At 31.6% G+C, this 22629-nt stretch overlaps 1 protein-coding gene and 1 non-coding gene across 3 annotated transcripts in view; both read right to left on the reverse strand.

Moving 5' to 3' along the window:
- Positions 1 to 1051: 1051 nt before the first annotated feature.
- The window catches only part of LOC106663467 (proton-coupled amino acid transporter-like protein pathetic), a 25639-nt gene continuing 4061 nt past the window's right edge, over positions 1052 to 22629 (reverse strand). The window contains exons 1-9 of one of the 2 annotated variants that reach the window (XM_014388325.2): positions 5986 to 6084; positions 5807 to 5892; positions 4525 to 4671; positions 3223 to 3495; positions 3071 to 3155; positions 2709 to 2981; positions 2403 to 2578; positions 2159 to 2325; positions 1052 to 1883 (exon numbers count right to left, since the gene is read on the reverse strand). In XM_014388325.2, coding sequence (XP_014243811.1) covers positions 1642 to 1883; positions 2159 to 2325; positions 2403 to 2578; positions 2709 to 2981; positions 3071 to 3155; positions 3223 to 3495; positions 4525 to 4671; positions 5807 to 5892; positions 5986 to 6000 — 1464 coding nt within the window. In that variant the 5' untranslated portion in view covers positions 6001 to 6084 and the 3' untranslated portion in view covers positions 1052 to 1641. Of the gene's footprint in view, positions 1884 to 2158; positions 2326 to 2402; positions 2579 to 2708; positions 2982 to 3070; positions 3156 to 3222; positions 3496 to 4524; positions 4672 to 5806; positions 5893 to 5985; positions 6085 to 22629 lie in introns of those variants that run through there. The other variant, XM_014388324.2, reaches the window with a different exon arrangement.
- On the reverse strand, positions 6482 to 6554 carry Trnai-aau. Its single transcript has one exon. It is a non-coding gene; the product is annotated as a tRNA-Ile (tRNA).

Genomic DNA, 22629 nt, shown 5'->3' on the forward strand with positions numbered 1-22629 from the left:
TCCATGTAACTTTCAAAGTCAAATAACAAACAAACTTGTGGCAAACAGACATTTTATTTCTATGTAAAATAAAAAAAAAAGTTTTTTTCTCTTAATTTTATTCAATAACAATAAATATATAATTTTTAACTTATGTACAAAAAATTAGTAATAACAAACACAAATTTTGACTTCGTGGTATTAAATAAAATCAATATTACTTTCAATGTGAGTTCGATATTATATGTATCAAGTTGTTACTTTTATTCAGTATTTTGAGGTTTTTTTTTTCAATTAACATTTTAAAAAATGAAAACTTGCTGATTGTAAAGTAAATGTCAGAATCATTTAATCTTTCGAAAAAGTCACAGTTTTATAAAAATATGCTTATTTTTTTAAATTAAAATAATTTAAATAGTCAGTCTTACATTACAAAACTTTAAATGTAAAAGTAAACTCTAGAAAACTTTTAGTTTTTGACACATTAGAAATAGCCTGTTAAAATACTGGTATCTTAAACACACTGGACAAACCTGCTAACATTTTATATAATTTAGAAATGGAACAACAGGTTGCATAATTTAGAAATGGACGGATTTGAAAGAGTTGACAGAAATTCTCGATGCACAAAAAAAAAAAAGAAAAAAAAGAAAAAAGATTTGGTACTCTGCAAAGATAATACTTATCTATGGATTACAGTGAATACTTTTGTTAAATACCTGACTAAATTGTACACATATCATACCATGTACACAGACACTGGTTTAAAAGATTACTTATATTTATACTTCAAAAATGTTCCTCTTGAAAAAATATGTTAGCTTACATAAATGTACAAACTTTTTGTTTTGTTTATTAAGTAGTAAATAGATAAATTAACCCTTTCTAAAAATAACCGGTATTAATTTATTTTGGCCTTATCATAAATGTAATATGAAAGACATAGTAGTTTTAAAATGATTTTCAAGTGGAACAGATTTAATCTAATTTTGTTCTAAATTAGTTTCAATTCACCACATAAAATAGAAAGTAGATACAATTAAAAATTAGGATGCCAATACTACAAAATGTATACTTTTTTGAAAAAAAAAAAAAAAATACATGCAAAAAATGTCGAGTCCCACAAAACCGATTCCGAACTGAACTTACATCACACGGCCTAACTCAAGGCATTTTTTCTGTATTTTTAGTACCAATAAATATTTTTAGCTAGCACTTAAATAAGACTAAACCTCTTCTAATAAAAAAAATTAATGGAATTACTACAAAAAGAAAAAAAGAAAAACTATAAAAATATTTAAATCTAAACATACTTTTTGGTCACACACAATTAGTTAACTTTTTTCACTTAGTATTAAAATAATTAAACAAATAATTTAAACTGTTGTAATAATCTTAAATGTAAGAATATCACAAAACCATAATCACTGTCGTTCAATGATAAACAACTAGACTTAACATCACGTGAATCTTAACAATTTAAATGAAAAGAAATCAGATTGATAAAAACATAATTCACCGAGTTTAAAGCTCTAAAATAAAAAATGGCAACTGACGAAAAATTTGATGGGACGCTCTTTCAAGATGTAAATTAAACAATTGGAATGTTCAGATATGGATGAAAAAAGTTTTAGGGACTTTGAATCGACATTTTCCTGAGAATCATTGCACGGCCTTGAACATATCCTGAAGGCTGGTCATCGTTCCGGTGACAAGCCCTAGCACTCCGAAAGCGATGATCAAAATGTTTTTACAAAGAATCCAGTTAAATCTACCGAACCCATCATCCCAGAGAACAACTATCTCAATGATTGATGGGAACATGAGACCAAGTACTGAGAGACAGAGTGCTCCAACCAGAGAGATCAAAGGTCCAAGGTTAGGAACAGATGCAGCTACAATCACTGCAAAAATAAAGCTGAATAAAGCACATGAAGATAAATTTGAAAAAAAAGAACAAAAAAGAATGAAGATATTGTAACATGCAATATCTAGTTAAAGCAGATATTACAAAGCTTAAGAAAATCCACTAACTATGGCCTACCATTTAAAAAATTAAACAATTTATTTATTCAAACAAGCAATCAAAGTTTTAAAACATACAATTGAACACTGCCTAATAAATAGTTTTAATTTTAGCTAACATAAACAGTAAATAAATAAAAAATTAAATAAATACCAGTGAAGAAGACAAGCAAAATTCTTATGATGTTTTCAGCAAGGACAGGTCGGGAAGTAAACCTGTGTTTCACACCTTTCCAAATTATTTCAATAGGAACATAAAACTGGAGGGCATAGGTCAGGAATATGGCAACAGCAATCATCAGCCTTGTTGCCATACCAATCCTAAATTTAAAAAGTATTAAAAAAGTTAAGATTTTTTGTATTATTAAACAATTTTTTTTAAATATGATTAAACGTACGCATCAGAATCTAGATTCCCAGAGATGATTTCATGGGTACTCTCTCCATAACGTAGATATCCAAAGAAGCCGACGAATACATAGAGGAACACCACCAAAGACATACCAGTGTTAAGAACGCCAGGGCAGCCTATAAAGTGAGTCGGGGTTTTCATGTTGTTCTCCAACGGCATCACCTAGGAAACAAAAGCTGACAAGCTCAACTTAACTATATAGTCCTCTTTAGATGGATTCCATTCCATCTTTTCCTTTAATTCAGAGGTCTACTTAAAAAAATAAATAGAAATAGTCTGTAGTGACACTTACCACCCCAATTCCTTCAAGGGCGAATATTGCTGTGCCAAAAAATATCGGTAATGTATGAACAGACGCAAAGGCTGGGACAGAGTTCATGGGTTTAACATCCTGGAAAACGTAGTACATGATAATCCCAAGACTTGTTCCAATCAGTATGTTAGCGATCATCGAAAATGGAGCGAGGAACTTAAGATTCCTTATAAGATTCATTAGAATTAAGAATGGCAGAAGTCCAAAGATGCAATGACTCAGTTCAAGCTGTGGCAAGTACTCATGTGCTACCTACAATACAAAAAAAAAAAAAATGTAATTAAACCAGCCCAACAAATTAACTCAAACATTTGATAAAACATAGATTAATAAATACATACTTCATAAATGTTTTTTGCAACGAACAAGTTATACACACAGCAGCAGCCAATGAGATCGATCACAAGGAACAAGTTGATGATTGCTCTATATAATACAATAATTATAATTACTAATGATGATTCAAAGCAACATAGATCACACATTTACAAACCTTGACAAGGTAGAGAACTTTCTCACTGCTGGAGGTCCCGCCATGAACGCAACTTCTGCAACATCGGCAAATCCGAGAGAAGGAACTTTCATCCGTCTGCAGAGCTTGTGTGAACATTTGATCAGTATGTGAATACAGTAGGTGCAAACTAGGCCAATGAGACACGTAGCTACAAGGCCAAAAAACAGGCCTGCATTGGCGAATGCAAATGGCATCGCCAGGATGCCTGTTCCAAGACTTCCCTTTAGCAAGTGAATAAGTGTTTCTGCATCACTAAAAAATACAACTCCAGTTAAAACGCATTTAATTTTGTAAACATATTTAAATTTTATGACTGCCTTGAATTTTAAATAAACCATATTTAAAAAAATTGGAAGGTTCTTACGTATTATGGCTTTAGTCGGTCGTAAAATTTCAGTTTCTTTAATGAAATTTTACATTGCCATAACACCAGACTGATCAAAACCCTGTAAAATGCTCGCTCTTGTAAGTTCAAAATAAAACAATCATTACTGTGTAATAAATCAGCTATCATATTAACATTACAATCCATGGATGTTGGGCAATCCATTCGTCAATAGATCATTGACAAAAACTTGATTGAATTATCACCTCTGATCCTGCTTATCCTTGCTGTAAGTTTGGAGTCAGGTGTGTTTTGGTTTAACCCCAATTTGGTCAAACTACTGTCAACAATACAAATATTAAGAGTATTTAGAAAAATAAGCCCATAACATTGTCTGTATTATATAACTACTATAGTCAAATGAAATCATTCATTTAGAACTAAAGAAAACAGTTAAACATTACAAGGCATGCAGTAAAAGTTAGTGCATACATTACAATAATATATTTAAAAATATAATTAAAAAATGGAAAATATCAGAATAATTTTGATAGCTGATCTGACCATTGATTGTAAATTATTAAAACAAACTTAAGCAAACAATAACATCATCAAAATATACTCATAACTCTACTAATTTATGTGTAGAGATTAGTGACCGTTAATCGATAGTTATTCAGATATCGTGAGATGCGGTCGGGTGTGATGTAGGTTTCAGAAAAACATTTTCTTTATCGTGCCAACGTTTCGATCTCAATAAAAGATCGAAACATTGGCACGATAAAGAAAATGTTTTTCTGAAACCTACATCACACCCGACCGCATCTCACGATATCTGAATAACTATCTACTAATTTAATTGAAATTTTCAAACAAAAATCTGTACATACTTAAATTTTAAACATTTGATCTAAAATTCAGGCTTTGAAGTTTTAAAATAAAAATTTGTGCCTTACGTCGTTGGATGCTGCAGCCTACGGTGTTCAAACGGGTTGTAGCCACCAGTTTCTGGGTCCTTCCCTGATAAGTTTGTCCCTGAGACAAGTGGTAACGTCGACCCATTGGTCATTGACGTTGGCACACCATTGGAGTGGCATTTGTACCTGGTAGTAATGAATAATTATTAAATTAAAGTTTAACAGTAATTAGCTTGTTATTTTGAGAACAATGCTATTTATTTAATTTGGTAATTTTTTTTCAACCCTCAGGGTGTTGGTGTTTTTGAAAAAAAGAAAGCCCATTTGTAAGTATGTCAGGTTCGAATGCAAAGCTCCTGGGACCTTAACTTACAGTGATGAGCACCATGTCAACGCCTTAATCATTGCAACCACCTATGCCCCCAACAATGGTATATATATATTTTTTTTTTAATATTTGGCAATAAATTTATTGTAATTCAAATAGAAATTAACTTATCTTAATTTTTTCTATAAAATATTATGGAAAAATGAAATGTTATACATTAGAAATCCGTTTATCCAGACTTGAAAAGACCTGTACTTGTCCAGTTGATCAAAAGTCTGGATAATCCGAAAATTTGTGATTTTATTAGTATCGTGTCATAAAAATGGAAAACAAACACAAATACAAAAGTGAACACTTATTCATATATCAAGTTACATTTAAAGTAATAGATAGTTTTTATTATTATTATTTTTGTTTACGTCTGGACACGTTTCTCGAAAAATTTATACATAAAAAATACATAATAAAAATATACATAATAAAAAAAACCTTTTTAATGGAAGCCAACATACGACCAACACAACACAACAATTTCTAGTCTTTTAAAATAGGAAACATCCTTTTTAAATTTATTTTTAACAAAACGTGACTGCTGGCCTCTTCAATCGTTTGACTAGTAGAAGGGCCTTGATTTGGTGTCCTTTAAGAATTTTTAACGATGAATTAAAGGTCCCATAATTGAATTATGAATTTAAAAAAAATTAATATACATACATTGAGAAATATGAAAAATTTATAAAAAAATATTTTAACAAACGGTCCGGATAAACAGGTTTCCACTGTACTTAGGGGGATAAAAATAATTAAATTTTCTTTACTTGTGAAAAACTATGGAAATATCAAATTTCAGAAACCTAACATACTGGATACCATTAATTTGATTAATTTAATATTCCACAATTATGAATTGTTAAAATAAATTAAATAATAATAATAATTAAATTTTTTAATGTAATATTATTGCTTATATTGACATTTCGGTTTAATACTTACTTTACAAGAACTAAATCTCCAAGTTCTGTTCTGGCAGTTCTTTTCTCAGGATCATATTCTGTAATAATGGGTCTGACCCCTTTTCCCTGAAAGTAATAAAAATAATTTAACAAAAAAATAATAAAAAACATATTTATTTTCTTAGCCTTAGTAGAAAACTTTACAGTCAAAATACTTACAAATATCCCCTTCATTTTGGACAATGTATCATTGGAAAATTGTGTGGCAAACCCATACGCCCACTTGCGTCGGAGAGTAATGAAAAGTTGAATAAATCAGGTATTTATAAAGAATGTTATCTGACATATTAGATTATAGAATTATTAATTACGAGAAAAAATCATCTTGATCAAAAATTGAGTGGTACTGAGTATAAAATTAAAATTATTTAAGCTAATTAGTAGGTTTTTTAAAATCAGACTCCACATTTAAATGATATACATCTAATTTATGTAAAAATACTTTGTCACAATAATAATTTTTTAGGCTAACCAAAGAAAAATATTATACAGATACAATCTTTATTTTTTTCACGCATTGGAAGATGGAATTTGTTATTCTAATTACTATTGTGATTGCAAACAGAGATGGCTGAAAGGGGACAATTGACCTCCAATAAAAATGTTATTTTTTATTAATCTTTAAGTAAGGTATTGGTTGAAATGAAAAAGTTACTGTCACGAGCGGGATTCGAACCCACGACCTTCAGCTAATTATGCCGTTGCTCTACCACTTGAGCTATCGTGACTGCGATCCTCTCGAACACCAACTACCCATCTTGACCTACCTTTCGAATTTCCCCGACTTTTTGCCATTTTTTAAATGTCGTGTAATCAGGATTCGATTCTCGGCGACAAATGAAATGGAGAATTTGAAAGCTTGGTTCAGATGAGGAGTTGGTGTCCGAGTGGATCGAAGTCACGATGGCTCAGTGGTAGAGCGAAGGTCGTGGGTTCGAATCCCGCTCGTCACACTACCTTTTTTATTTCGACCAATACCTCACATAAATACTAATTAATTGAAAGAAGTTATTTGGTCAATCGGATCACGAAATTTAATGGAGTTATTTTTTTAAAATTTACGTTATGAATTTAAATAATTTATTTCCAATCTTTGACGACTCATTATTTTTTAAATCCTGCGAGGATTGTGCGTTTTATCCTTTTAATTGATAACAGTAATAACAATATTTTTACAAAAGAGGTGCATAAAAAGCTTATCTTTAGTTGTTGAGAAGAAAATTTGAAAGCAAGTATTAAATCGTGCACACCTACATGGAAATCAATAGAGTTTAAAAGATCCACAGTTCCATCACGGTGAAGTAAAGAGAAAAAATAAAAAGGGAAAAAATTGACCTTCCTAAGGCTAATCAGGATGAGGGCATTTGTTGAGGGATTTTATTTGATTATCGGTTAACAGGGGCAAATCACTTAAAACGTGCCGAGAAGACGACTTAAATCAATTCCAATTCAATCAAAACGCGTCTCCAAGAAACAGTGACGAAGCTAAACCGATGTATCTCATTTGTCTTCCTGTAATTAAATTCTTATAAATTTATGAGGATATATTCAAGTTAAGAATAACGGACTGTACGCTCGACAGACAGTGCCAGGTAGTTAAATCAATTAATCAAAAATCGTAAACTTACTGTCAATATTTAATGGTTTGTTATGATTATTCCTGGAGAACACCAGCGATGATCATAACGCAAAACTAAAATTTTACAATTTTTTTAGCACTAATTGTAAACTAAATTTTAAATTGTCCCTCACATGGCCGAGTTATTCAAACGTGTTTTCGAGTTTCTACCCGGACAATAGTCTTTTGTTATGGAAGGACAATGCGCATTACTGCCATTCCCTTTCCGTGCAGTTAGCCCATCGTCTCTCAGGATTCTTTTTAGATTCCAAATCATTAAAATTTCTCTCTCACGGTGTGAAAACAACGTCCAGAATTTTACCCAGTCACCCATTGAAAGGCAACGTAAATATAATATTTATTTATTATTACTCTGTTACAGCTAATTATGCCATATAGAGGAAGTTGGTTTAATACAACATAATATGTCAATAAAGCAAACCTAAAATAAGACATACAACAAGAGGAACATTAAATTGAAATTACATTAAATGTGTATACGTATATCATAAAACATCAAAAAGAAAAAAAAATCAAATAACACTTAACTTGTAAAGAGCCTTTTCTATACACAACACAACGATGTCATGTAACTTGTTTTCAAAGTCGGCAAAATTTAAATCTAGTAATATCACGTTTTTAAAGTCTACATGCACAAAAGGTGCGAACTTTTCTTTAGCAAAAGCCGTTGCTGAAGCCCATGCAATACAACGATGTGCCAGGTGGCCATAAAGGCACTAAACGCATATCCTTTCAATTCCAAACTTGTCTGGGGTTGATGGGTTTGTTTTTCAAGTTAGTAGAATTTTAATCTAGTAATATCACGCTTTCTAAGCCTGCATGCATAAAAGGGCCGAACTTTACCTTAGCAAAAGTCGTTGACTAACCTCAACGACTTTCCAAGCTGAAGCCCATGCAATACAAAACTAAATGCATATGCTTTCAACTCCAAACTTGTCTGTGGGTTGATGTGTAGGAATAAATTGTCTTTTCCACAGTAGTATGGAAAAGACAATTTATTTCCTATTCATAAAGTTCCGCAAAATTAGGATGGACACTATCAAAAAATTGTCTGGGAGTGCCTAAACTGCCTAATGACTCTGGGAAAGTAAAACAACCATAAAGTGGGTTCCCGGACATGAAGGAGCAACTCTCTTACCTATGGTACCAGAACCACAACTAAGTACTCTGGAGTGTGTGCTTAAGTTGGAACTGGAAAAATGGAAGGAAAACTCAAACATTCGAAAATCATTGCAGATATGAGACAAGCTAATAGATTTATACACATCTCAAAACATAAAACGAAAAAAATTGCTCTCTCTCAGCAGGCAGGATTTGAGCACGATTATTGGCCTTTATACAGGCCATTGCCCTCTTAAGTATCACTTTAAAAATATGGACAAGGCTGAGACGAAAACATGCCGGCTCTGTCAGGAGGAACCAAAGACATGGGTACATTTTGAGAATGTAAAACATTAGCCCGTTCAAGGTACAGCCACTTCGGTAGGAATTTCTCATAACCAAAGAGATCCACGAAGAGGCAACAAGGGGAGTGCTCAGTTTTATAAGGAATAGCGCATTTCCAAGGTATGGCATAGGGGGTCCACGATAGACCTGTTGAAAAAACAAAAAACAACTGCAAGAAATATTTTGATCTAAAGGACGCAAGACACGGTTTATTAAAAAGTGTATCAGGAGGTATACAGGTGCATAAGGCACACATTTTATCCAAAGTGAATTTAAATTTTTTTCTGTTAAAATAAATACTGCGAATATTTTTATTCGCTAAACGGAGCTGTGCAATTGGTTAATATTATGAAATGTGCCTCATTCCAATTAAAGTATATCGACTATACAAAGCAGACTCTACATCTAGACGGATTAGATTATTTTTAAATTACTCAATCAAATTTTCATAATTTACTCAACTAATTTCAAACCTTGAGGCTAAACTATATATGCTCATGCCTTTCTCATATAAGAAAGAAATAATTTCCTAAAAATTAACTAAATTAAACAAATTTAGGTAATATTGCTTGGCCAAGTGTGGTCCGGCATTTGCAAACATGTCCGCCACCAGCCAAGCATTTTTTTAAACATTTTAAATTTTGAATGGACCCTCCAACATTATAACCTGGTGTACGGGTCGAGAGGTTTCTTGTGAGGTGTAAAATTTGAATTTTTTTTAGACGCTTTCAAAATACTGTATATAGGGTGTCAAGCTAATGCGCATTAGCTTGGACACCCTGTATAGGTGCATACTTTGCGGGATAGAGTTTACAGCATGTACTTTGAATCCTAATAATCACTTTTACGCAATTTTAATAACGAATGAGTCGCTATAGAACTTTTCCCTAAGAAATATTTACTGGCTTGTGAGAATTTAGCTGAATGTGAAAACGGAACACCCAGATAGTTAATTTTTTTTTACAAATTTTATAGAATCACTTCCGAAAAAAATTCTTTTCAACAGAGTACCAGAACTTTGGAATACCAATGCCACACAACGTAAATATATTCAGCATTGAAAGGGCGAACAAGCATCGCCGTTGTAACCCAGTTGGATTTAATCCAAATCGAATGTGGAGTACGCGAAACAACAAAATACAATTGTTTGTAAATCGTTGACAAACACCGCCTTTTTTATATGTACACAGAAGGTCTTTAAACCAGATACAAAATACTTCCTTGTCGGTTTTTAACCACACTGTTCACGGACGGGCTGACCCAATATGAATCAATAATAAATCCTTGTACACCGGTAATTTATATAAAAGATAATAAACTGGAATAGTAAGATTATCTCTACTATAATTCGTCTGTTAGAAATTCCGTTTTCGAGCAACATCAAGACTCCGTTGGTCTATTTTTAAAACCGCCAAAATAATTCAATCCTATTTTCAGACAGGTTTAAGAAAAAACGTCCCTCTCAAAAAATATGTAAATTTCTATTTCTATTTTAGTAAATATTGCCACCAAAATAAGTTTAAAATAGAAAAAGAACACGTTATTTACTTGATTTTTTAAATTAATTTTATTTGATAATTACAACTGCAAATATTTGTGATGATCGTTTTGAAGAAAGGAATCTGCACTGTGGAAGAGAAGGGACGAACATCGCAAGCACATTGTAAGATGAAGGAAAGCCTCAATCCGGAAAGGAGTGCTCTGACATAAAGAGGTATTAAATTTTACTATTTTGTGCCATAGTGAAATATTTAAGGTACTATCTTTTCGATTCATTTTGTTTAATTTTGATTTTTGTTTAAATTTTAATCCCTGAACATTGCCTGGTACAAGAAAAAGAAGCTTCTCTACATTGTAAATATTCAGTTTTTTCATGTCAACAAGAATTTTTTTTAAATATATTATTTTGCTTATGTTTTATTTAGTCTTTTTATTGAACAAGATTCACCATCACAAAATGGGTAGCAGAGGGTTTATATGATAATTATAGTATTAGTTAGATTTAAGAAGTAACCTATTGGTAAAAATAACAAAAATAAAAAAATAAATAAAAAGTAATAAAACAAATATTTAAAAAAATGACCAAATAACTTCTTTCAACTCATTAATCTTTATGTAAGGTACTGGTTCATTTGTCGCCGATAAATTACACGACATTTAAAAAATGGCAAAAAGGAGGGAAAATTCGAAAGGTAGGTTGAGATGGGAAGTTGGTGTCCGAGCGAATCAAAGTCACGATAGCTCAAGTGGTAGAGCAGCGGCGTATTTAACCGAAGGTCGTGGGTTCGAATCCCGTTCGTGCCATTGACTTTTTTATCTCAACTAAAAACCTTAATTAATTATAAGCTATTAATTGGTCAAGCGGACTACGAAATTAGTGAAATTAATAATAGCTTTAACGCAATGTAAAATTAATGTACATCTTAATGTGTAAATAAAGCAATTATATTTGAGACATTTATGGAGTAACCTCTTTGAAAAACCATGTGGTCATGGGTTTTAAAAGTAAATTTAAAAAATATACATCAAGACGTTTTACGAGAATGTGCAATAAACCTTTTCGATATCCCCTCTTATGTTTTATAACACCCAACGAGACAAATATTTGTCATGATAAAGATGTAGTTTGAAGTGTTCTCGTCAAGGAAATAACTTTCCCCATAGTCTCGTTTCAAGAGTTTTAATATTGAAAATGTACATTTTACCGATACTATACCATTTAACCTATTCTTTGACTTTACTGCTTTTTGATTGGCCCAAATCGATCAAAACCGGTTCAGTTAAATTCTCAGCAGTCAACCAATTCATTTAATAGGAAGATTGATGGAAGGGCTGCATGCTGAAATTGAAATGGACCAAACAAGAAAGTGGAAACGACTCAATTACTGTTTTCCGGTCGAAATCAGGGCACAGCCCGACGGACAATGCGATTACAAATGACCACGCCCGTTTAATAAGTTAGCATTATATTCTTAAACAATCTTAGCTGAAAGGCGTTGACGACATTGTTAGGAGGCAGTCAAGATCTACATACTAAAAATGCGTTTATTTCTTAAACACTGCAAATTCTGAATTTTCTAATAGCAACTTTGGAATTCAAGATTTTAACTCAGTCAATAATTATTCAACCGCAATTTGAACTGTCAAATAATTCAAACTAAAAGCCTTCAGAGTTTAATGAAACAAACACAATAGTCGTTTGTCACTTTAGCTAAACAAATAATAACAAATACAAGAAGAGTTGCTCGATGTGTCCCATATAATAGAGGCGTGTCATGCCTTGGCTCCATACACAGAGCGTGTAGGCGTGCCGCCGGATTTATGAATGGTTCTCGGACACGGTAGCGAGTTTCAGGGTCCCCTGTTCTGCTTTTTAGGGAAATTGGGAATTTTTTATTGTATAGCCGTCAAAATTGCGTTTCATAAATGAATGAGTGCATTTATTAGAGTGAATGGGGAGAGGTTGATGGTGAAATATCATCCACATCGCCCCTCGAGCTGTGTACGTGACTTCGGTCGATGGCGGAATATTAACGAAAGTACCCCATCGACCCCAATTAATTAGTTTGTTATTGTATTCAGGCAGATGGAGGAATATTGAGAACTACATCTACCAAATAGAATGAATGCAATGTATATATGTGTGAATGTATTTATTTGTGTGAATGCGAATGGTACATGTGTTGTAATATTTCGCATGCGCTCGGGGCTGAAATGACCAAGCTGTCGTGAATTTTTTTTAAAGCCGGATTTGACGATATCATAAAGGCATTTCATCCTCTTTGGTGGTTCGTCTGTATGGCATTCGTCAGTCCTACCTTTATATAATTGTAAAACGCGAATGGGTTAAATAGGTATTGTCCTCGATGTACAAAGTCTTTGTAGTTTAGTTCTACATGCTCAAATTTGCGTAAATCGTTGGATTTGACCAACTTTGGGCGATATCCCCGTCCTGCAGAATGGCTAATGGCCCTTTAGGTCTTAAAATTTCTCCATGTTACAAACAAGTATAATTAATGGGATAATAGGTGAACAAAGCTGGGTTCATTTTTATGCTCCCGACGACAGGTTTGGAAAGATTAGACATTATTATCTGGTCAACCGAATGAATTGTGAGCCCACTATTTAATAACAGACAAGCTTCAACGAATGCCCATTACATGTGTATAATGATCGACATACGTTTTTAATAAAGTACAAGATAATATTATTCAACAGAACATCACGTACTCTTTTAAGACTTATGCGAGTACATATTAAGTTTTGAGTTTGATCTTTTTGTTCATTGGCATGTTTCAGAAAATGGCAGATGGACTGAAATCAACAACAAAACCGTGACTTTTATATTTTTAGACTACGCTTTTGTTTAATTAAATATTCAATTTGTTTCGATTTTACAAGGTTTCATACATTTTTTTCAATATATGTTTAAATTTTTTTTTTACTATGCAGGTATTATGGCGAAACAAATGAAACTCTGTCAAAAAATAAACACGGACTATTGTTATTCCTGATACTTAACATTTTGTTAATAAAGCGTTAAAAAATTTTTATGTTAAAATTTTTTTTAAAAATAAGATATAAGCAAAGATTTTTGGTGAGAAATAAATTATGTTCAAGACGATACAATACGGAAATATTTTAAGTTATGAAAGCTTGGCCAAGTTGCGCAACAGCGTATCACATGGTACTCGGGAACATCTGCCCTTTGACGTAGTACCAGGGAAATTTGGCAAATATTAAATAAACAAATTTGATAAGACAAAATGATACAAAGCATACAAAAAAAACTTAAATCCTGTTTAAGAAATTAACAATTATACTTCTCTATCAGTAATGAATGAAAGCAAATAACGGAGTGTATTACAACATACAAAGGTAAATAATCATTTAATAAGTTCAATGTTGCAATACTACAATTTTTTTCCATTTTGATTATGAAAACGAAAGCCAAAAAACTTGAGATAAGAATGTTTGACTTGAATTGGTCTGATTTTATAACAGTTTTCTCAACCGACGAATAGCTTAAGGACCTCAGTATCATAGAACCACTTATTAGTCAAACTCATTGGCAAAATTTTACACCGAATATATGCACTTTTTTAAATCGAAAAAATTTCTAACTTCTGATACAACATTGATCCAATGAATTTCAAAATATAAGAGCGACAAGGATGAATATTTATCAATCAGCATATCGATGTTTACAATTGTATTTAGCAATTAAAAAAACAACAAAACAACAACAAATAAACAAATAGTTTTGTCACATCGTGTTTTCTTTGTTGTTTATTTCGCTCATTCTCTCATCCCATGTTTTCCACGATCGTTGTTTAGATTGGAAAAAAATTTACGATCCTGGTAAAGAAACAGCAACTACGCCAGATTCGTATGGTCTTGATGAAAAAGCAAATTCAATTGTAACAGACAAACTTTCGACCTATTTTAAGGTCATGATAAGGGCAAAATAATGTTAAATGTGTTTACAAATTGGCATAATTAAGTTTTTAACGGACGATTTCAAATTTCTTTGAAGGCCGACTCAGTCCCAACATTTGCAAGGACTTGGAAAGCTTGGCAGCAACAATTGAATTGGCTTTTCGTCACGACCAGATCATTCGGGAATAAAAAAGTGTTCCATACATCTAACATTTAAAATGTAAAACGTGTCATTTCACATAGAAAAACCTAATTTTTAAATATTTCCACACATTAAAAAAATAATTTACGACTCTATGTACGGCCTGGATGAAAAACCAAATTCAATTGTTAACTGCCAAAAAGGCAGGATTAACAAAAGGGCATAAGAACTTGATAAACATAAGGAGATGGATAATATCGGGTTGTCCGGAAAATAATGCAGGATTTTAAGTTTTCATTAAAAAAAATCTATATAAAATATTCTGTTTACGTTTACAGGATTACTCATNTCTTTTTTTTTGTTTAATACCAAAATCCTGCATTATTTTCCGGACAACCCAATAAGAATGGCCAGAGGGGGCCGCGGTAGCCGAGTGGTTAAGGCGCCAGTCTCTCGGCTGGTAAGTAGATCCAGCGGTCGTGGGTTCGATCCCCACCGTCGCCTCTGGACTTTTTTCTGACGTCTAAGGCGACCATCTGATGGCACATGCATATTCTGCAGGGAGGCAGAAGAGACACCAACACATTTACTAACAAACTGCGGAGCGACACTAGCCCGGAGGAAGAAATGTTTTGGGATGTACAATGTGACCATAGAAGAGTTTCAACCATTGAAACCGGGCCTATTAATCAAGTTTCTTGATGAAATATGACTGTGTGCTTTAGGTAGAGCACGGGGGATACAATAATAAAGGGCGCAGTTTACTACCTGAAATTACATCTACAAGGGGACCGGTGGCCGCAAATGAAAGAAATTGACACGGCACTCATCAATGAAAGGAGCGGGATCAGATCTCAGCGACCCTGAATTTCGTCCCAACCCCTTTCAAAAATGAGTTTCTTCCATGGAAGAACACCGGCACACCGGGGACTCAAATTCACACTTGTGTTGTGAGCCCCCAAAACTGGAGCCAGGGATAAAGTACAATAAGCTGTACGTACAACTGCAGTGTTCAGGGGTACTCCTCCAGTTCCGGTATCCTTTGGGGGGGGGGGGAAGTGAGGACAACCCAATAATTGAATTTGTTTTTTCATCCAGACCGTACCGAGATCCAGATTATTCATGAGTAAAAAAGTGTTTGAAACATCTAACACTTTAAACATTACAAAAATAACATTGTTATCATTTTTAAAACGTTCATTTTTATCTTGTTCTTAAATTTAATTATATGGAATGAAGGTATAACTTTCAATAATAAATAAATAACAATAATTACGACAGATAAAAATACTGATAATCATCATTTATTACTAAAAAATTAAACATTCATATGTACAAATTTTATTAGTCAATTATTTACGTTTATACGGTAAATATAAATAGTTAAAAACAACCCTCGACAAATATCTTCTCGATGCATAATTATCGAAATCAACAAATTATCTCTCATTTATTCTTTTTCTTCTCTTTTATTCTTTTTCTCATTTTTTATTTTTTCTCCTATTTTATTCTTTTTCTTCCCTTTTGTTCTTTTTCTTCTCCTTTGTTCTTTTTCTTCTCTTTTCTTCTTTTTCTTCTCTTTTATTCTTTTTCACATATCAAGACCTCTGGCAGACGGATTGTAATCCATTCCTGTACTACGCTTTGTAAATAATCATACAGCTATATTCACGGAAATAAAAAGCAAAAAAAATTATCCGTAGAAAGAGGACTTAAGGATCAACTCGATTTAATTTTGAATTTAGGATTAGTTGAAACGGAGTTGTTTAATGTACTGAAATACCATCCGAAATTGGTTAATTTTTAATTTGTCACGTTTCGATGGCAACAGTGCATTGTGCGTTGCAATTACTAATGACATAATGACAAATCGTGCTCTCTAATTCACTACTGTCCAACGAGCGGTCGTTTATTTGAAGAAGTAAGTCAAAAATAAGCATTAAAACTAATCATTTAGTGGTTTTACACATACCATGATAAGCACACATTAATTGATATTTAAATTATTTTGCAGTTCTGTAAGAATGTAACAAACTTTTTCAACAAGAATTTTTATTCTTCTTCGATCTCAATACCAAGACTATACAGAACGAATTATTTAATAATGAATACACTTTATAATTCACCTATAATTTTCTACGTAACCTTTCATTTTTTATTTGATAATGTCGTTGCGATTAAATGCTTAAAAGTAGAGACTCATTTACGAACTGAATGATTTAAAATTGTTTATTTGTCATCTGACTTAAAATAATCTTTTAACGATTTCGACAACAGTCATAATAAGCATTCCACAGCAACACTTACCTCATACCACATAAAATTTTACACTTTATTTTCAGAATTTACTTAATAGTAGCTGATTGTTGAGTAAAAAATTCAATGTTAGATTGAACAAACTACAGTGTTAAGAGATGGATTTTTAAACCATTTTGTATCAAAAAGTTTATACCATGAAATCTAATTATCTATGTAAGGTGTCGAAATAACTTTAAAAATGAGAAATTTAAAATTGGAATCGACGCCAATTATAGACTCGTCGTTCTAAATATATATTTTTAAAAAACTGCGCGCCAACTTTCACTTACACAACGTACAAACATAGGTCATATTTTATGGAAACAAGTCGATATTTTATAATGGGGTTTAACCACGCAGGTGATCCGTGAATGCGCAAATAAACGAATTTCAACCGGTCCCATTTTCAAAAGCAAGCATTATTATTTTCCAGTCTATTATTTTCAAATTGAAAACTTGGTTTTTTCCGGTGCTTTTGTTGATTAGAAATCCGAAAACTTTGAGCTGACTCTCGTCGTTGAACGAGACAGGCCAAAATAATGCCCAATATTCTAGTATGGAAAGGGTCTGGATATTCATAATCATATCAAAGCATTCACTTTACTTTCCTAATGCACTGATCGATCATTAACAGTCAAATTAATAACGTCAATTGTTTGGATGGAACAAAGCCATCGTAGTGGGCTAGATTCGTTTTGAATGAAAATAAACTTACACACTCAGTTTAATAATTTTTAATTTATATTTTTCAATATTTATATGTAAAAAATGGACAAAATGTTAGCCTGAAAGTTTATACTCTTATTGTTGGCAGAATATGATAATTAAAACGAATAAAGTTCGTGTTCGAAAATAATGTACGTTTCTAGATAAACAAATAGAAATATTGAAAATGAAAAATGGAAGATGTGTTATCAGAAGATGTCCCTGATATGCCACTAATTGGCGACGGTTTTATTTTTATGCATGATGATGATGCAAGGCTCCACACAGCTAGGATCCTTGATGACTACTCGGAACGGGCTTCAATTTAATGTATGGCGTAGTCAGAAAGTAGTCCCGACTTATGGCATATCAACCCTGTCGAACACCTTTGGGACGAGCTGTCAAATAGGGTAAAAAGTCGCCCAGTGAAGTCAGAGAATTTGCAGGGATTGAGATCGGTACTATTGGAGGAGTGTGAAAATATTCCACAGCACTAAATTCAAAACATCATAAAATCAACGCAAGAGGAGGAAATACTATGTACTGAATTAATATTTCCTTGATTGTTTCCACAGCAATATTTTTGGTAAAATTGTTTTACATAGTTTAATTTTTTATTGACTTCTTTAATTTAGTTAAATCTTATATTTTTCTTTTAAAATATCCAATAAACAAAAAAAAAAAATTATAACGATTGCAATTCCAGGGTGTGCTGGGTCGGGGAAAATTATGTAAAGAAAATGTAGTATAATAAAATCTCTTTTTTGTTTGTTTATTTAATCTTCCCTATTACACCATCCCACAATCTAAAGAATTAATACAAAAACAGCTACGGAACGCATATATGCAAATAGCATACCGTTACGTAATCAATCAAATGAGAGTCAAATATCATAGACATTACGTTTCAAACACTTGGTAATTAAACGCCTTCTTATATTTACAAAAAAATTCAACTATGTACACTGAGGTGAAAAATGAAAATGTTTTGCTAAATTTATAATGAACGTCCAGCTTTATAAAAAGTACAAAAAATGGGGTTTTACAGAATCGTTTTATTGCTTTTGGTAAAAATTATAATTTAATTCATAAATAACTGATAATAATAATAATAATAATTAACTGATAATAATTCTGATTATTAGTAATCGTTCTTTTATCATAATTGTAATTTTATTATCTCCGATAAATAAAAATAATAATTACTACGTTTAATTTACCGTTTATTGTAACAGGAATTTTGTATGAAAAAAAGTTTCTTTTAACGCGCAAGTGCCTGGATGGCCATTACAACATAAACATAGTACGTATAACCGTTACGTGATAATTTCAAGAATTCTTATTAGAAAAAGCCTAAAACATAAACAGTGATTGTTGAAATAAATGATAATAAGAATAAATAAAATCCGAATATAATTTTAATTATAAATTTATCAGTCCATTTCTATGATAACAATAAAAATGTAAGACTATTTGGACACTGCAAACCGTAGGGGTAGTAATTTTTTTTTTATTTCTATCAAAAATATGAGTTTCTTTGTACACAATTTTAAAGTATCAAATTTAAAAGTATGTCGCCATTGTTTTTACTTTAACGTTGGATTATTAAAGAAGTACTTTAAACCCGTATTCAATATCTGAGCTAAAATAATACGTTATTTATTATTTGTATGATATATAAAATATGAAGTTAGAATAAAGTTTTAATTTAGTTGAAATTGTGGACACAGGTAATTATTTAAAGGTAGTTCAACGTTCACAAGAATGTAGTTGATTTTCTGGTCCACTTCGTTAAAATCCTATTTACATAAATTTCGGCAACAAAAGAATTTGCTCGTGAAGGACAATAATTGCACCTACTTAAAAAAAATTAATATAACAAATTGAACAATAAAGATAAAATTATGTTATCACTTTTCCGGCGCGGCTTATACATACGACGCAAGACAGATGGAGCATACGTTTTACTTGGTCGCTTCCTTTGAAACGATCCTCCTCAAAGGAAAACAATAGAAATATCACGAGTTGAATTGTTTTAATAGCTGGAAATGGAACGATTTACATTCATATCATCAGGAAAAAAGAGTAATCTAGAAATGTACGTGTTAAATCTAAACAAGAGATCGTCCGGACAGTGGATTAATATTCAGCTCATGTATCGTTGGCAAATCTTATAATTTTTGTTTTTCGCAGTTATACGTTTAAAGAATCGATTAAACAAGATAACAAATAAAACCGACTTTACGATGAGAATTTAAAAAAAACAACTTTTAAAAAAGGCTGTGATAATACATCGCCCGTGACAATGGTTTCTGTAGAAAATCGACCTCGTTTTTTAAACAATAAAGAAACCAGATTGCTTTGTCTTGTAACAAATTCGGCATAAACAGGACACAATCCTACAAAGGATTATCTATTTTCATCGAAATAAATTTATGTCAAATTTTTTAACAGAGTGGTGCTATTTGATGAAAACAAACAAACGAATTATTATCGTCTAACAGGTGAAAATTCAAAATTCTAACTATGAAATTTAGTCAAATCCTTTGGAAATTTATTGTGATTGGTCATTTTACCGATACATCTCACTGGAACGAATTGTACAATAATGCCATTTCTTTAATTATAATTCTTTAAATCATTTTATTTTTCCTATTGAGAAACATCCATGATATAACATTTTAAATTATAATTTTATAATAGCATTTTTTTTAAACATTATTAACCATTATTTTTTTCGCCGTTTATAATACTATTTTGTCGTTTTATGTTTTATAATTTAAATTTTTTTTTTGTATTGTAGCTATTAGCTATTGGTATAAATAAACCATTACATATTATATAAATATAAACAGCTAGCTATTATATAAATAAACCATATATATGAAAATGGCACAGAAAACGTTGTTTTACACCATGGATAACTGACTTTGATTGTTTATTTTATATATTTATTAACTCTATAATATCTTTGTGTAATAAAGACTTTGAGGGAAAAAATGGCACAGGATCCTGAATGCATTTGAACATTTGTTTAAAACACATTAAAAAAAAGGCTAAAAATAAGTAACAATATTACAAAAAAATAGGAATGGGCAATGGGAAATTACAAAATATACCGTAACGTGTAAACTCTAAAAATGACTCCTGGTCTTTCGGAAGAATCAAAATAAAATGAAAGTTGTGGGAAAGTACGGTTTTATTAACCCTACTCAGCTTAGAAAGATAAGTTAATAGACAAATCAAACTAATCGGTTTTATGTACAAAAGTATAAATCAGCAAAAATATAAAAAGGTTTATACAAAAAACCATAAATGAAATTATTTATTTACATAAATGCAATAATCTCAATCAATAATATCAATAATAATATCTATATCTACAAGTGCAACGCCGGAGATGAAGAATTCCATAAGCGAAAATTCTTATAGTAGAGGATCTAATATTTGTCTTGTTTTTCTTATTTTTTTATTTTAAAAACATTTAAATGGAAAGACATACTGTAATATACAACATATTATTGTAATAGAAGTTTTGTTTATTATGCGTAATAATTATATTTGTGTAAAAAAATATATAGCGCATATTTCTTCAATATAAAATTGTTTTGATTGACAAAAAAAATTTACTAAGGTTTTATTAATATTGTTAAATTACAGTAAATTTGGTAAAAATGCGGGTGGTGAACTGAAAAAGACCTATTTATCTACATTTAGCCCTGACAGTCCGTGCCCACCTTCTAGGAAGACCTTAATGGACAATGCAAAGCCTATTTTGCAGGTACTGGAAAACCTGTAGGAAATTTATCAGTCTGTTATGCAGGAAAAAAGAGGGCCACGAAAACCTTGGTGGGAAGATAATGGAATTTGACATCGGACGCAAACACAAGCTGCTTACGGTTAAAAGTCGTTTACGTAAAAAAAAAAAAAAATGTAATACATCAATTCAATCTCTCTAAGATATGTACATATGTTATTTTATGTTATTAAATTTGCTCTAAGAAAATATAAGAGGTTTCTTATCGTTTGTTTTTCGGCCCGTGGGAAAGGCAAGCAACTATATTGTAACTATTCTTGTTTCGCAAAATCGCTTATTAGAAAAAAAAAACAACTCGGATAAAAACAACACCATAAAAGTGCCATGAATAACACAAAAGAAATTTAATAAAAGTAAAACTGTCTCAAAGAATGACATTGTATCACTAAAATTTGTTTAGAAATAAGATAAAGAAACCTACAAAAATGACTGATTAGCTGAGATAATATTGTTTCTACTTTTGATCAAATTTATCGGTGATGATTTATTTAGGGCTAAGAAAATGGTTTCTTTCTAACGGTGTAGACGACTGGTTTATTTAATTCGGTTATGGTTCAATGAGTGGGAATCAGATGCTCTGTTTACTGCGTTTTGCACTGACTATAAAACTTTAAAATATCAAGAATGTTTGATGTATTTTTTTTCTATGTCAGTTTAACGTACAAAAATGGCAAAAAGGAGGGAAAATTCGAGAGGTGAGGTTGAGATGGGAAGTTAGTGTCCGAGCGGATCGAAGTCAGGGATAGCTCAAGTGGTAGAGTAGCGGCGTATTTAGTCTTAAGTCGTGGGTTCAAATCCCGCTCGTGACACTGACTTTTCTATCTCAACCAATACCTTTCATAAATATTAATTAATTGATTAATGTACAAATTAAATCGCAGCCACGATTTTTCATTTAAAATATGATATGAAGAGCAAATTATTTTTCAAGACTTCCTTTTCTACCATTAAATAACTTACCATTTTATTAGAAGTTAAACTTTATATAGAAGCCTAAATTTACAGAGTTTTTATTACATTAACATATACATAATTCTTACTATGACGATTACAATAGTCATTTTATTATAATTAGTATTTGTAGGTGGAAATAAAAAATTGTTGTGCATGGTGATTTGAAAAGAAGTCATTTTGACATGTTTAACGTAAACTATGAATTAGTTATTCTTTTTATCTAAGGTTTGGTTGAGATGAAAAATTAGTGTCACGAGCGGGATTCGAACTCAAAACTTTCGGCTTAATACGCCGCTGCTCTGACCTATCGTGACTTCGAACCTCTCGGGCACGATTTTAATATTTAATATTATAATTAATATT

The sequence above is a fragment of the Cimex lectularius genome, unplaced genomic scaffold (genome assembly GCF_000648675.2).
Source record: "Cimex lectularius strain Harlan isolate CLEC.00 unplaced genomic scaffold, Clec_2.1 scaffold5, whole genome shotgun sequence".
Lineage (NCBI taxonomy): Eukaryota > Metazoa > Arthropoda > Insecta > Hemiptera > Cimicidae > Cimex > Cimex lectularius.